This window comes from Podarcis cretensis, assembly GCF_951804945.1.
Source record: "Podarcis cretensis genome assembly, chromosome: 8".
In the NCBI taxonomy this organism is placed as follows: domain Eukaryota; kingdom Metazoa; phylum Chordata; class Lepidosauria; order Squamata; family Lacertidae; genus Podarcis; species Podarcis cretensis.
In genome coordinates this window covers 57,173,024-57,188,723 of record NC_137177.1, presented here as the reverse complement: position 1 = coordinate 57,188,723, position 15,700 = coordinate 57,173,024, and the positions used below count along the sequence as shown (strand labels likewise).

Genomic DNA, 15,700 nt, shown 5'->3' with positions numbered 1-15,700 from the left:
AGCGAAACCCTCAAGTAACCCTTTCCAGTACTTCCGGGTCGCCGTGGGACGAAGCAAATGTAACAAGAGGTATGACTGTACATACCTCAGTAAAGATCCCTTTGTGTAACATGTGTGACTTGACAAAACTTTTCCGAGAGAAGGTGGTTTTGCACAAAGATCTGAATATAAACCAATCCTAACATCAGAAATCACAATTTAAGAAACACCCAGGTTACATCCTTAATATGTGTGTTAAAACTACAACTGTGGGGAACTGCTTCTCACTTAATAAACAAGATGGCAGAACAGGATGCACTGGATTTTAACAATGTTCTTCCACACAGGCCTGTGGGCTGTCTCTGTGGCTGTCCATATAAAGTTGGAGCTCTACTTTCCCTCGAATATAGTTACATTTCAATTTCTGCAACAGTTTGTACAGAAGAGTTGCCAGCTACCATTTAACCTTCTCATTTACCCATTCTCTTTATGTACTCAATCCATTTTCTTCAGCGACTGCTATGTATTTTACTCTGGTTGTTTGCATCCTGTGACAATCATTTTAAGACTCAACCACTGATCTAAATGCATTAGCTCTTAAAGCCATATCCAGGGCTCTTTCCCCCCCCCTTTTTCTATCTCGCTTCAGCAAAACCCAGCTTCCTGGTGGAACTCATATGCAGTGAGAAAATAGGGGAGGATACATGTTTTTGTTGGCACAAGTTATGTAATACTGGGAAGAATGGGGGGGAAATGTGTGCAGTTCACATTTTCATGCAGACCTACCCAATTCACAGTTTTTGGACTAATAAGTAAACCGGAATACCCTCTATTCTTTGAAATTCACACATTGAATTATGTGACTCAGTTCCCCAACCAAACCATTTACACAAAATTGAACAGGTTAGCGACAATACTGTATAAAACTACAATATATTGGGGAAAATAGCTTGCAGAAATGCAAATATTAAGCCAAATGATACAAATAAAAGCAAAAAAGACTACATATTGTGAAAAATTAACACAAAACGTCACAATTTTTGTGCAGATTTTTAAAAAGAAAATTTTGTTTAACAGATGTGGAAATGGAGCATGGAAATTGAACACTGGCATGCATGGGCTTTCAAGCCTCAGAGGGATATTTCTTTTGCAGGTAGAAAGTAAAATACCTCTTTCGCCTTGCAACAGATGAGAAAACAGCAAGAGGATTTATTATATTACATAACCAAATGTGACAGAGAACATGAAAGCACACCAAGGCCCATTTAATGATGTAGAAAGATCTGATGCATTTTTTGAAGTTAAATGGGACTGGACCTCCTCTGATCTGGATGGTAGCTTTTCAGAAGGAAAAGTGTGCTGTGAGTCTAATACCTTACAATAATAATTTAGGTAGCTGTTTTGCTAAAATCCAGCTTTTGCTTAAATAATCCTTTTTGCCATGCAAAAGTATTCTTCTGTGACATTTACTGGATTACATAAAATAATTTAACAAGACCCCACACCACAAAAGTAAGGTACATGACAATCACATGTTGCAAAGTTCTGTGTTCTACAGATGCACATGTGAGGAACTGGGTGTCCTGCCTCCCACCCAAAACACAATACTGGGCATGTCTCAAGGTGATGTATGATGTAAACAGAAAAAAGTGAAACACACAAATATGAAAACTGCAGATAAGTTTAAAACTAAAACAATACAAAATAGACAAGGACCTATTATTTCAGCTGGGAAAGCCTGTTGGAACAAGAATATCTTCTGGAAGTGCAGATAGTAGTTGCCTGTCCAATTTTGAAAGGGATGCTGTTCCACAGAACAGGAACGGCAACATAGGCAGATATTTGGGGGATTAGACCAAACATACATCAAGTCCAGCATCCAGCTTAACCCAGTAGACAGCCGCTTATATCCAGAAAGCCCACAAGCATGTCACAAAGATAAAAACCATCAACACCCTTATATGTCCCCCAGGGACTGGTGTTCAGAGGTATGTATACTGTTTTCTTTGAGCACAACAGTCCCATTTAATTGTTATACGGAATGAACATTCTGCTGGATCAGTGTGCAGGAGATGTATAAAGGCAAATTCTGCCCTAGGGATCATTAGGAAATGAAGTGAAAATGAAAATGAAACTGCTGACATCATAATGCCATTCTATAAATCTATGGAGCAACCACATTGCATATACTGTGCACAGTTTTGGCCAACTCGCCTCATAAAGGATATTGTAGTGTCAGAAAAGTTTCAGAAAAGGATAACCCAAATCATCAAGGGGATGGAGTGACTTTCCTTTGAAGAAAGATTGCAATGTTTGGGATGTTTTAGTTTAGAGAAAAGGTAAGAGTAATATAAACAAAGCTGGGTGTTGGAAGATTCAATACAGAAAAAAGAAAGTGCTTCTTCATAGGTAAAGGTAAAGGACCCCTGGATGGTTAAGTCCGGTCAAAGGTAACTATGGGGTGTGGTGCTCATCTCGCTTTCAGGCCAAGGGAGCTGGTGTTTGTCCACAGACAGCTTTCCAGGTCATGTGGCCAGCATGATTAAACCGCTTCTTGCACAGTGGAACAGAGAGCACGGAAATGCTGTTTACTTCTTCATACAGTGCATTCAGCTATGGAACTTGCTCCCACAGGAGACTGTGTCACCAACCTGGATGGCTTTAAAAGAGGACTGCACAAATTCATGGATGATAAGGATGACGTGCTCTGCATTATGACTAGTCATGCTTCTGAATACCAGTTGCTGGAAGCCACAGGAGAAGAGAGGGCTCTTGTGCTTGGGTTCTGCTTGAGGCTGTCCTATGCTGGCTTGGATGGGCCATTGACCTGATTCAGCAAGGTTCTTCCTATGTGTTTATATCATTATCAAACCCAAAATACTGGTTCAGAACAATGCCAGAGCTCAGTGACAGAATATATACTTTGCAGGCATGCAAAATGCCTGAAGCTCAGAGAACAGGTTGCTAGACTAGATGGGCCTTTGGTCTGATTCAGCAGGGCTATTCTTACATTCTCTTTTGAAGGCAATAGCGCTCTCCCTCTTAAAACTTGTCTTAAAACTTTGTCCCTCTTAAAACTGGCATGCATTTACTTACCAAAGGGATCCCAAGCTTCTCCTGAAACACACTAATTTGTGGGGCCTATATGACAACAAAATACTCTGATCAGAAGCTTGAGACTTGTCAGCTCTAAAAGCTCCAGAGTCAGAATTAGGTGGTGGGGAGCCAGCCTTTTGGAGCACTCCAGCTTTTAAGGAGATAATAGCAGCCAGTCACAAATCTTTTATGTAGCTGCTTTCAGAGCACAAATACTTTGAAACCAAACACAATCGGAAACTGACACTTTGCAGGCATAAGACGTCGGGGCAAGGTAGGTGGGTGGGGAGAAGTTTGATAATGCCACTCAGCCAGCATCATGAAAATTGGAATCCTGACAAAATTTACCTAGGCAATTCCCCCTTTATGAAAAGGGAAACAAAACAGAGATTATGAAAGGTTTCTTTTTCTTTTTTAAATTTGTCTAAGAAAAATGTTTAACAAGTGCCGGATGTGAAATCAATTGTTAAGAAGCTTTCATTCTCCACGTTTCATTTTATTTCCTTCTCTTGCGGTGACAGGCTGTCTTCCTAGACAAGGATCCCAAGCTTTAGATAGTGACACATAAGAGGAAGCGTTCAGACCAATTAAGCCCACAGCTCCGTCAAAGAAGCAAGAAAGCACCCCTGTTTCTCTGAGAGAGATTAATTGGGATACTGAACATGATTATTAAAATCAGGTTGGGGGGGAGGGGAGAGAATAAAAATCAAATAATGATGGTATTGGGAGCCTACTTTATGTGACAGATGAATGACACCCAGGAAAGTCTTGGAAAGTAGGAAAACAGGAAGCTGCCTTATACTGAATCAGACCAACAGTCCATCTAGTTCAGTGTTGTTTATACTGAATTACAGAATCTCTCCAGTGTTTCAGACAGGGAGATTTTCCCAGCCTTACCTAGTGATGCTGAGAGTTGAACCTAGGACCTTGTGCATGCAAAACATGTACTCTGCCACTGAGCTATCACATTTTATCATATATTACAGGGGCCCAGGACTCAGAAAACTCCAACAGCCCTGGCATGTGGTACCCAGAAGTTTGAGCAGACCCTTGGCCTGAAAAAGGTTCACCAGCCATTCCTATGGCTGCTTAAAGACTTTTTATTATTTAGCATCTGTTGCAAGCCACATTGAAAGGATCTCAGTTATAAAGTGACATATAAATATAGGAAATAAGCAAACAAGTAAGTAAAATAAATATTGGTTCCCACACAGACAGACTTGACTTTCACTATGTTTTGGAAAGTACCAGACAAAACTGCTCTTCCAAAGAAGGGATTTTGTTTTCAATATTTTGTACAATATTATGTGGAACAATATTTTGTAGTAATTAAGGGCTTTCCTCAACCCCCGCTTAAGCTGAGCACACTCCGTGAAACGAAAACACATTTTCAATTTGGGGAAAATAAAATGACTTTGGAGCCTGATTGTTAGCCATAAATTATCTGTCACAAACATTGGGTGGTTAATGTATTAATAGCCTTCCATCTACAGAATTGGATTTAGTATTCCTGTTTATTGAATTGATTTGCAAGCTGTTTACTCAGACTAGAAGAATAATTTGTGAATGACCAAGTCTGTGAGAGTCTAAATGAAAAGGTGGGAACTAATTCCATTAGTTAATCTATGCTACTTCCTTCCTTCCTTTTCTTTCTCTTTCTTTCTTTCTAAATGCAATTGTCTCTGTTTTTATTTTTAAAAGATAAAACTGCAACATCTACACATTAATTATCCCTTCCCCAACTTGGTGCCGGCCATGTCTTTTGAATTACAGCTCCCATCACCCTTGATACTAAGTCATGCTGGCTGGTCCGATGGGATTTGTAGTCAAATCAAAGTTCCTTGCTCAAGCAAGAACTTCCAAGTTCACATTAAATTTTGTTTTAGGCAGAAGTTAATGGTGACACTACCTAGAAGGCTTCCAGCTCAGCCATTTACTTGAGGTTAATGGCTCCTTGCTCCAGACAAGTGGCAAATCATTCTTCTGCTGGAGAGAAAAAATGTACCGCAGGAAGTTCTCTGTCACAATTGTAATTTGAATGAGCTGGGCCCATCTCTCAAGCCTATTGCATTGAACCAGATGACCCACTTATCACTTCCAGCTTTGCAGAATACCAGGATTCTATTCTGCTGCACTGACAGATCAGAAAATATTTATATCTTTCCATGGAGAGTCATCTCCTCCTATTTTTCATCTCCATTGTGCTCTTAAAATAATTCATAAGCACCAAACGAAGGAAAGCATTTCTTAAAAAAAAGAAACTTTCCCAAGACTTTGCAAGAGACTCAAATACTTTCATGTATCAAGAAAAATCAAAGGGGGGACAGAACCCTGCTGCTTTCTTGACTTCACAATACATCTTCATTGATTCCAGTTCATTGTTTTTCCAAAGACTGACTAATCAAGTTGAGCATTCTCCTTCTGCAGATCTTCTTGACTGCAGCTTGCTCAACGGGACTCTGGCTGGCCTGCTGAGCACCAGAATTATCACGGGTCACACAGAAAGAGTTACAGGCCATTAAAAGATGCATTTGCATCTCCTTTCTGGCTCATCTAGCATGCTGCAATATATATTGTTTTATGTGATTTGCAAGGCTTAAGGGCAGGGAGAGAGTATTCTAAAGGAAATAAATTGGGGTTATATTTGAAGATGTGCTGTAATCGTTCCAGCATGGGGAATGGTTTGGTTTACTACGAGAGAAGGCTGCCCTTTGATCAACTATTTGGCCATACAGGATTTGATACCTAAAAGGAGTGTTACATGCCTACACTCTTGAATTTGGAGCCCTGAATAACAGGCAGCGCTAACTTCCTACTCCCTGTGCCATGAGAATCAAGAGACCCAACCTCTGCAACTATCTGATCTATAGCCTATACAATTTGTTGGTGAGATGAACCATTAAGTTGTAACTTGCCTTCCTACTTTCTGACAATACGTTCTTCCTTTCTTGTCTATTTTCTGGCCCATACAGCCTTGTTATATATGGTCTGATCCTGCTACTACAGGTACTGCAGCCTTGGTTCTACATGCAGTGCTACTGCCTTTAGAACAGAGGTCAACAAAGTGGCATTTGTGGACACAATGAAACCGTTGATAATGTTCCAATTCCTGTCCATACCACAGAATTCAGAGAAGTTTTGAAGGAGCTGTATTTTGCTTGGTTTGATATTTGGTAAATACCCACAGGTCCTGCTTTCTGAACATAATGTGTACCCAGGAAATTGTTTGTTAGGGGAGTGTTTGCATAACAAGCTGACAATTGCCATTGTTTCCTATATCTCTAATATGTGATTTGTCCCATCTCTCACCACCCTTCTTGAAATGGCTGCAGTCAATCAGCAGAAGAGAGACAAAAGAAAAATATATATTTTTCTGATTTCTCCCTCCCTGCATGGTTTCTATCCTAAAATGTTTGGCACTGACAAGCAAAACATCAGTAAGGAGGTGGACAAAGTCCAGCTTTTCATTTTGACTGATTCTGCAGTGCATATAGTGAGGTTTGGGTACTAATTTCTTGTGTTCTGATAAATGAATTTTTGCATAGTGAGCTCTTGGAAAGCAAAGGAAAGGGGACAAATTTCTCCCCAGGCCCTACAAGATTCACATATTCTGGCCAGCCTCATCACTTCACTTGTTTTGAATTTTCTACATCATTATCTACCACACTATGAAGAAGCAGCAAATTGAAGCCAAGAAACATAAAGCATAACTTTTGCAACATCCCATGAAGATAAAGAGCCCCTCCAGGTTACTTGTTTATTGATCATCCACCCTGATTTTCTTGCACAAAGATCACACAGAAGTTGCATTATATCCAGTATTTACTGAGCATGCATCCTGATTTGTTGGCAGGGTGGTTATAGAACAATCAGCATTTGTCCTGCATTCATCCTGATTTGCTTGTAAGGGTTTATAAACCTTCCCATACATTCATCTCACAATTTCTAATGCATTTCCCCATCACTTTCCAAACCACAAAATGTCTTTCCTTTTCTTTTCTTTTTTAAAAAGTGAAATGCACAAACATAAAGGTCTGGTATGTGATTGAATCACTCAGACAAAATGTGACAGTTTGGAGGCAATCACAAGTTAAAAGGGAGAGAGAGAGAGAGAGAGAGAGAGAGAGAGAGAGAGAGAACAACATGCGCACACACTCACACAAAAATACATTGCATGGAGACTTACCTGGTATGTGGCCATTGCTTCTCTGTCCAGAGACCGTGTCACAAGGACCTCTCCTGTGCTCTCGACAATTTTGAAAAATCCCTTTGGCTCCTGGTCCACACCTTTCCCAAAAATCCGAAATTTGGAGCCCTCTGGTCTGTCATTGTCTACCACCTGTATTAGGCAAACACAGTAGTGAGGATACAAGCCAAAGAAGCAGCAAAAAGGAATTAGGAACAATTTATCATCTTGTAGCATGCCTGTATTATGATTCCTACACCTCACATAGCTACAATTCCCAAAGTAGTTTAACAATCAATCCCTCTTCCTAGGGTAGTATTGGAACTGTAGTTCTGTGAGGGGAACTCACAACTCTCAGCACTCTTAACAAACTGCAGTTCCCAGGATTCTTTGGAGAATCCATGACTTTTTAAAGTGACATGATACTGCTTTAAATGTATAGTGCAGATGGGGCCTCACGTAAGGCAAGAGACAGGTCTAGGTAACAGCTGGGGTTTATGTTTTCAGCAATGGAGATCAGGACATTGCTTTCCCTGCCTTCCCCCAGAATCCTAGGTGTAACCTGATGCCTACAGAACCTAGCAGACACTAATTCGATGTGCCCCTTCCCTGTTTTTGTTTTTTTTTGGGGGGGTGAGTGTGTGTGTGTGTGAGAGAGAGATTTGCCATCAGTGTTAGCTGCCAGTTAAACAGTAATAATGACTCTTGCCATGTCTCTTTAAAGATGTTCAATTCAATATAAGTTTATTGTTCTAGCCAATGACCATGACAAACCTGCAACAACAGTAGCAATAAAACAATACAGTTCATCTATCCATAATATGAGGCAACATTCATGATGTAAGAAATATTGTTTCCTCTATATATACAATGGTGGTGCTGGCTATTATTATTCATAATATTTCTTACCCACCCATGTGAGGGTAAAAATGTGTGTGTGCAGCATCCAATGAGGCTACATCATAAAGGTCCCAGGTGTGCCTCTGGGGAGAGGGAATTCTACAACTGCTACAGATAATGCCTTCTGCTGGAAAACCATCCCCTTAATATCTGAGGGTGGTAGTGGCACTGCCAAGAAGGAAATAGTGCAAAGTGTACAGTTGCTACATTTTGGGTCAAGCAACGCCACCGGTTCTCACTGGAAACTGGAGAGTTGTTCAGTTCACTAAAACAAAGAGGGAATTCTGCACATGGTGTCAGAAGTGAACAGCAAAGCTCTTCCACATGAGAGATCTGCAATCACTTCAGAGGACAAAGGAGTTTGTTTTCAGGAAGTCCAGGTTCTGACTGCTGTCCACAGCACCCTCTCAACATTTCAAGGCCTCATCTACACTATACATTTAAAGAACTATGATACTGCTTTAAACAGCTATGGCTTCCCCAAAGACTTCTGGGAGCTGAAGTTTTTTTTAAGGGTGCTGAAAATTGTTAAGAGAACACGATTCCTCCTCACAGGAGTACGATTCTTATGAAGAAAGTATGATTGATAAACCATTCTGAGAGCTGTAGCTCTGTGAGGGGAATAGAGGTCAATCAATGCGCTCAGCACCCTTTATATACTACAGTTCACAGAATTATTTGGATGAAGCCATTATTATTATTAAAAGGGGTATCATAGTGCTTTAAATGTATGAAGTGAATGTGGTCAAAGTGAGTGCTTCAGAAGACAAGGGAGTTTGTTTTTCAGGAAGTCATTCTATTGCTCTGAAGGACAGTCATTCAGATCCCCTTGAAAAGCTTGCTGTTGCCTCTAGTCATTCTCCCTCCAAATTTTGCAAAAAAAGTTAACATAAAAAACCCCTCCTAGATATGGTTCAGAACAAAACACCTGCAATGAAAACTAAGCACAAGAGTCAAGATCCAATTATGTCTGCCCATCCCTGAGTCTATCCTTGCACCTGCTCTTTTAAAGTCTGGAATGACGACATTGACAATTACCCAGAAGAAGGTCTTTCTAAGTTGATACTTTGTTTAAAGTTTAATTAGCCACAAGAGGGAGCTACGTACTCCCAAAAATGACAGAAATATGGACCTCTTCTAATTGAGGTGACATTCATATATAATTCCACATTAAATAGACAGGACTTATCCCAAAGAATTCTGGGAGTTGCAATTTGTTAAAGGTGCTGAGAGGTGTTAGGAGGCCCCCACTCCTCCCAGAAAGTTACAATTCTCAGAATCCTCTGTGAATAGGAAGTGATTGTCAAACTGCTCTGGGAATTGTAACTCCGAGAAGGGAATAGGAGCCTTCTAACAACTCTCAGCACCCCTTAATAAACCACAGCTCCCAGAATCCTTTTGGGAAAACCATGATGCCTATAGAATGTTGACACAATTCAAAATGTGTGTTCCTTTGGTTGAGGTCCCTTCACCCACCCCCAATAAAATATTTGAGGGGGCCACCCTACCCCACCCCCAAAGTTGATGGGCATTGCCATTCAAATGGTGTGCGCGCACACCATATCATGTGATCAATTATGTGGGACAGGGCTTATCTGCTCCCACAGTGTGTTGGCACTCCTGTTTTGATAACACCAAAGAATGTAGAGTTGTGGGGGGATTGGCAGAAATCAAAATGCCATGTTTTTGAGGGTCCAGGTAATAGTAACCAGTGTGGCATAGTGGTTAAGGTGTCAAACTAAGTCCTGAGGGACTAGGGTTCACATTCCTCCTTGCCCATGATGCTCACTGGGTGACCTTGGACACCAGCTCTCGGAGTAGCCTACCACACAAGGATAGTATAGCGATAGGGAGAGGCATGTATATCACCTTGAGCTCCTTTTAGGAAAAGCAAGATATAAATGAAATAAATAAGAGAGCAACACCATTCTGGCATCTTTAGAACATTTCATCAAATGGTATCCAATGCTGGCCCTACACAGAGTAGACACATTGAAGCTAAAGGACATTAGCTGCAATGGGTCTACTCTGAGTTGGGCTTAGTTGGGCACAGTCCATCCCTGTTTCTTCATCATCATTATCCCAGTGTATCATCATCATCATTTTTTTTGTATGCCGCCTTTCCATAGTTAAAACAATGCTCAAGGCGGCTTACAGCATGACAAGATTTACATAATCACCAACTTAATGAAGGTCATAAACAATAAATAAAACACATCAGAAAGTACACAACGAAATGGAAAACAGTTTCCACATAATTCATAAAGCTAAAAACTAAGAATACAGCATTAATATCAATCACAATCTAAAATGACATAGATAAAAAATAAAAGCAATTTTAAAAAGAAAACAAAAACGGAGCCCTCTCTGCCCAGCAGCAGCAGCAGCAGCAGCTCTCCTTTATGGAGCCTGTCAGGCCCCGCCCCAAGCCAGGTGCAGAAAACAAACCACATTTCTTCCCATAATTCCCGTTGCAATGATTCTGTTCCTGCACTCCCTGATTTTCTGCCTTCCAGATGTTTTGGACAAGAATTCCCTTCATGCTGGACCACTGGCCATCTTTTCTGGGGAAGATGGGAATTGTAAGCCAAAATATCTGGAGGGCACCAGTTTACAGGTGGCTGTTCTGTGCCATGATGTGGCATTGCTCCAATGAGACTTACGGGGGGATTATAAGATGCCCCCCCAGCCAAGAGAAGTTACATTGCTTCCACAAAATACACTATGAAAAATCTGGGCAGGGGTTAGTTTTGGCTCCTTGCCCATTTTGCCCTCTCCAAAACCCCCTGTGAATAAATGTTCTTGTGAGATTCAGGCCTAATTCAAATCTTCTGAACAGGAAAAGGAGCACTTCTAAAGCAGGAAAAGACTGCATCCCTTGAGGTTTCTCCATAAGGGAAATCAAAGCTAAGGCAAATGGCATTCGAAGGCTGATAAACTCCTACAAGCAGTATAAAACAAATGGGCAACTATACTTAGAAGTCCCTTACACTCAGTGAATTCTGGCCAGAAGAAATTCACCAACACCATTTTTCAACTGGTGTTACCATGTCCCTTCCAGCTAAGCTCATTTCAACAGTATGATCCCTCAGCTGTTCTGATCTTATCAAAGAAGTAAATCACAGAGCGTTTTCCAAGGAGTAAGAAAGAAATAGATAAGTGGAGCCAGGCGGAGGGAACATCAGCCCACAATATCCCCAGGAGAGGATTTGTGTGTGTGTGTAGTTTTATAACCACAACAATTTTGCTTTTGACAATATTATTCCAGCTTAGCAACCACAGAGGTGATGTTACTTAATAACTGTCTATTCCCCCCCCCCCAAAAAAAAAACCCTCCAAGTATTCCTGCACATCCTTTAGTCTCAGAGGCAGGTATGTGGTTGCACTCAAAATAATTTTCCATTTCCCAACACAAAAGTACCTGGATTTTAACAGAAACTCTATACCAAGGGTATCCAAGATGGTGTACTCCACATGTGCCCACTATAAGTCCCATCAACCTTAGGCAGTATGGTCAGGGATGATGGGAATTGTAGTTCAGGTACCACATTGATTACCCCTGCTCTACACATTCCAGGCACCCACATCATCTCGTTCAATTGTAAGACTCACAACTCCCTCAAAGAATCCTGGGAACTATGGTTAGTTAAGGGTCTTTTAAAAATTCTCAGCACTCTTAACACACTACAGTTCCCAGACTTCTTTCAGAGAAGTCATGGCTCTTAAAGTGATACAATGCTGTAAGAGTGTTTTAGATGCATGGTGGGGGGTGAGCTTAAGTCTACACAGTATAAATTAAAAACAACATTCGCCTACTTGACAGGGTTGGATTATATACCATATATTTATTTGTTCTGGAGATTTCTATCCCTGTTCCCAGTGTATCTGTACCCTCACAAGGCAGCTTACATTTGCAACAGCAAACCATAACAAAAAGTATTATAAATATAATGAGAAATATTGGTGTGTGTGTGTGTGTGTGTGTGTGTGTATAAAACAAAGGGTGGCTGGGGAGACCCAGCCAGATGGGTGGGGTACAAATAATAAAATTATCATTGAAATTATTAAATGTATCAACAATCCCAGATGATTAAAAAAAATCAAATAGCACAAAACATCAGTGCTAAAAAGGTGTTTAAAATATCAGCATAAACAGAGCTCAATAAAATTATCCAAATGCAGATCAAAAGGGGGGGGGAGCCCTTAAGCACCTTCTAAGAATCAACAGCAAAGGAGCAATGTCCATTTCCCTGGGAAGGCACTCCAGCAGTGTGGGGCCAACCCAAAAAGGGTCCTGCCTATGGTGTGCTCCAACCAGACAGCTTCTGTGGCGAGTCAAAGATCAGGACCAAAGAAACTGAACTCAAAGGTATCCTTCATGTGGGTATTATATATAAGTATCCTTCAGATAGCCTGGTCCCCAACAGTTAAGGGACATAAAGGTCAGTTCCAGCACCTTAAATGGGGTCTGGGGAAAAATTGGCAGCCAGTGGTACCACCACAGAAGAAGTGTAATGCAGTCCCAATGCCAACATGCATTTCAGCTGCCACATTCTGCCCTATACGAAGTGTCCAAAACATCTTTAAGTCACATTACAGTACTTTGGCGTGGATGTAACCAAAACATGTAATTCAAAAAGAGATAAATAGATACAGAACAACAATAATCATGTACACCTCCTTTCTCTTGAACATAATTTTTTCAGGAATCCAGCAGTACAGATTATGAGTGTGTGTGTGTGTGTGTGTGTGTGTGTAGGTGTGTTTGTATTTGCAGTGCACTTTTTTGGTTTTGGTTGTGTGTTTCTTTACTGTAATAAATGTTTCCTTTTTTCTGACAGGCAGAAAAGTTGCACACTAGCAAATAAACAGGCACAATTTAATTCAGCAAAGAAAACTAAGTCTGGCTCTTAACTTTTTGCTATATTTCCTTTTGCAGGTTTAATTAGTTTTTTTTCCCCATCCTCTATTTGATGTCAAATCCCCAAGGGTCAATTTTAATTGGGAGATGCATGTGACTAGAAATGCTGCTCTAATTTTACTATTTTAAGTGCAGAATAATAATAATAAAATGAATATCTGCTGGGCAATGCAGCTCCTCAAAGCGTTGCTGTGGTTTCCTGCAGGCTTTAGGGCTATATATCCAACAGAGACGGGCCAAGACACATTGATGCCTCAGGCAGAAAATCAAAATGGCGTTCCCACAACGGTAATAAACAAAATAATTGAGAAGATGCTGCTTTTTCACAGCACCCCATAACCATAGCGGCTGGTAACCACCGAAGCTGGTGGGACAGAACAGCTAATGGCAGGCAGAGTCAACTTATTCTGGCTTTCTTCCCATCCTCCTCCCTTGCAAGGAATATAGGAAGCACTTAAACAGTTATCAGACAAAAGCATCAGAGGGCACCTAGGATTTTACATTTCTAGGGGCTGGCATCAAATACCTAGATAGACTTAACAAAAAAAAATTCCTTCCAGTAGCACCTTAAAGACCAACTAAGTTAGTTCTTGGTATGAGCTTTCGTGTGCATGCACACTTCTTCAGATACACTAGATAGACTTGTAACTAGATAGACTTGTCATTTTTCAGTTCTACTTATACCAACAGGGGTGAACAGAAAATACTCTGGGGAGTTATCTGAATGATAAGTTATTTATGAGTACAGTGGTACCTCGGGTTACAGATGGTTCAGGCTACAGACGCTTCAGGTTACAGACTCCGCTAACTCAGAAATAGTACCTCGGGTTAATAATTTTGCTTCAGGATGAGAACAGAAATCGTGCAGTGGCAGTGGGAGGCCCCATTAGCTAAAGTGGTGCTTCAGGTTAAGATCAGTTTCAGGTTAAGAACGGACCTCCAGAACGAATTAAGTTCTTAACCCAAGGTACCACTGTATGACTGAGGAGACACTAGACTGTTGGGCTAAAGCTTTGCATTTTAGGGTGCAGAAATGGTGGCTGAATGAAGACATGCATCACTTATTTACTGCATTTATATCCCATTCTTACGTTTGGGGGAAGGACAGGTGGTGTGGTGTGCGTGCCTTGAATGCACGTAAATGGGGAGTTTCCTGCATTGCAAAACTCAGTGAACAGCACAATTCATAGGAAAACTGCATTCCAGTCTCCATATTAGTTCAGGAAGTAAGTGCAAATTAGGTCAGCTCATTTTTAAATGCAGATTGAACAAAATTCTCCAGCTTCCCTAGAGGTATTTTGAAGTTTACAGCACAGCTGCAGCTAGGCCTTCTTGCAACACATTGTTATTCTTGTTGCAAATGGAGCAGAATTTTCTCCAAGAAGTTCAAAACAGAATATATGGTTCTCCCTTCCAACTTTCCCAAAGTTATCCTCATAGAAACCCTGCAAGGCAGGTTAGATTGAGTGAGAGCTTATGATTTTCAGGGGGTTGGACTAGATGACCCGAGGCTCCCTTCCAACTCTAAGATTCTATGAATACCATACTTCCTCTTGTCCCTCTGCATTCCCCCCGAGGAAAACCATCCTTTAGTGTTCAATCAAAGCAAATGAGCAATTCAGGTGTTCACCAGATTGAAGTTTGCACCATTTTAGAGATAAGGAGTAGGCTTTCCCTGGGAAAGGAGAGGGGCAAAGGGAAAACTGTTCAGTCCAAGGAGAATGTGGATGAACCCCAAGAGAGGGATTGGTCAAAATTCATCCAGTGAGTTTCATGCCTGAGTATAGATTGACAATCTGGCCTTCCTGTTCCAAATCTGCATGTGTATCTGTGCTAAGTAATGCTCATTTGGATTTGAATCTGAATACAATCCATCGCGGGTAGCGCTGTGGTCTAAATCACTGAGCCTCTTGGGCTTGCCGATCAGAAGGTTGGTGGTTCGAATCCCCACGACAGGGGGAGCTCCCGTTGCTCAGTCCCAGCCCCTGCCAACCTAGCAGTTCGAAAGCACATTAAAGTGCAAGTAGATAAATAGGTACCGCTCTGGCCGGAAGGTAAATGGCGTTTCCGTGTGCTGCACTGGTTCGCCAGATGCGGCTTAGTCATGCTGGCCACATGATCCAGAAGCTGTACGCTGGCTCCCTCGGCCAGTAAAGCAAGATGAGTGCTGCAACCCCAGAGTCGTCTGCGACTGGACTGAACTGTCAGGGGTCCTTTACCTTTACAATCCAATTAAAATCAAAACAGTAGCCATATCCACATGTGAATTTTCATTGCCTCATTTGCAGCAATGCTCAATAATCTGCACAGATATCCAAGGCCATGGAGTAGTACTAATCTAGACACATGCCAAACACTTTTGTTGTTGTTGTTGCTGCACTATTAGGGTTTGCAAAGTTTGTGGTTCAAATAAATTACATGAAAACCAACATAAAGGTCAACGCCTTTTGCAATGCAAAATTTGTGGGATGCAAATCTCACAAGACCTTCACTATTTGATTTATATTTCATCTTTCCTCCAAGGAGTTCATAGCAGCTTACATGTGCCCCCCCCCCCCCATTTTATTCTCACAACAGTGACTGGGCCACGGGTACACAATGAGCTTTATGTCCAAGTG

General features: G+C 41.2%; 1 protein-coding gene across 2 annotated transcripts in view; it reads right to left on the bottom strand.

The window, feature by feature from the left end:
• Positions 1 to 15,700, bottom strand: part of CDH13 (cadherin 13) — a 687,354-nt gene that overhangs the window by 297,498 nt on the left and 374,156 nt on the right. For both annotated transcript variants that reach the window (XM_079988791.1, XM_079988792.1), the window contains exon 5: positions 7,262 to 7,414. In XM_079988791.1, coding sequence (XP_079844917.1) covers positions 7,262 to 7,414 — 153 coding nt within the window. The remainder of the gene's footprint in view (positions 1 to 7,261; positions 7,415 to 15,700) is intronic.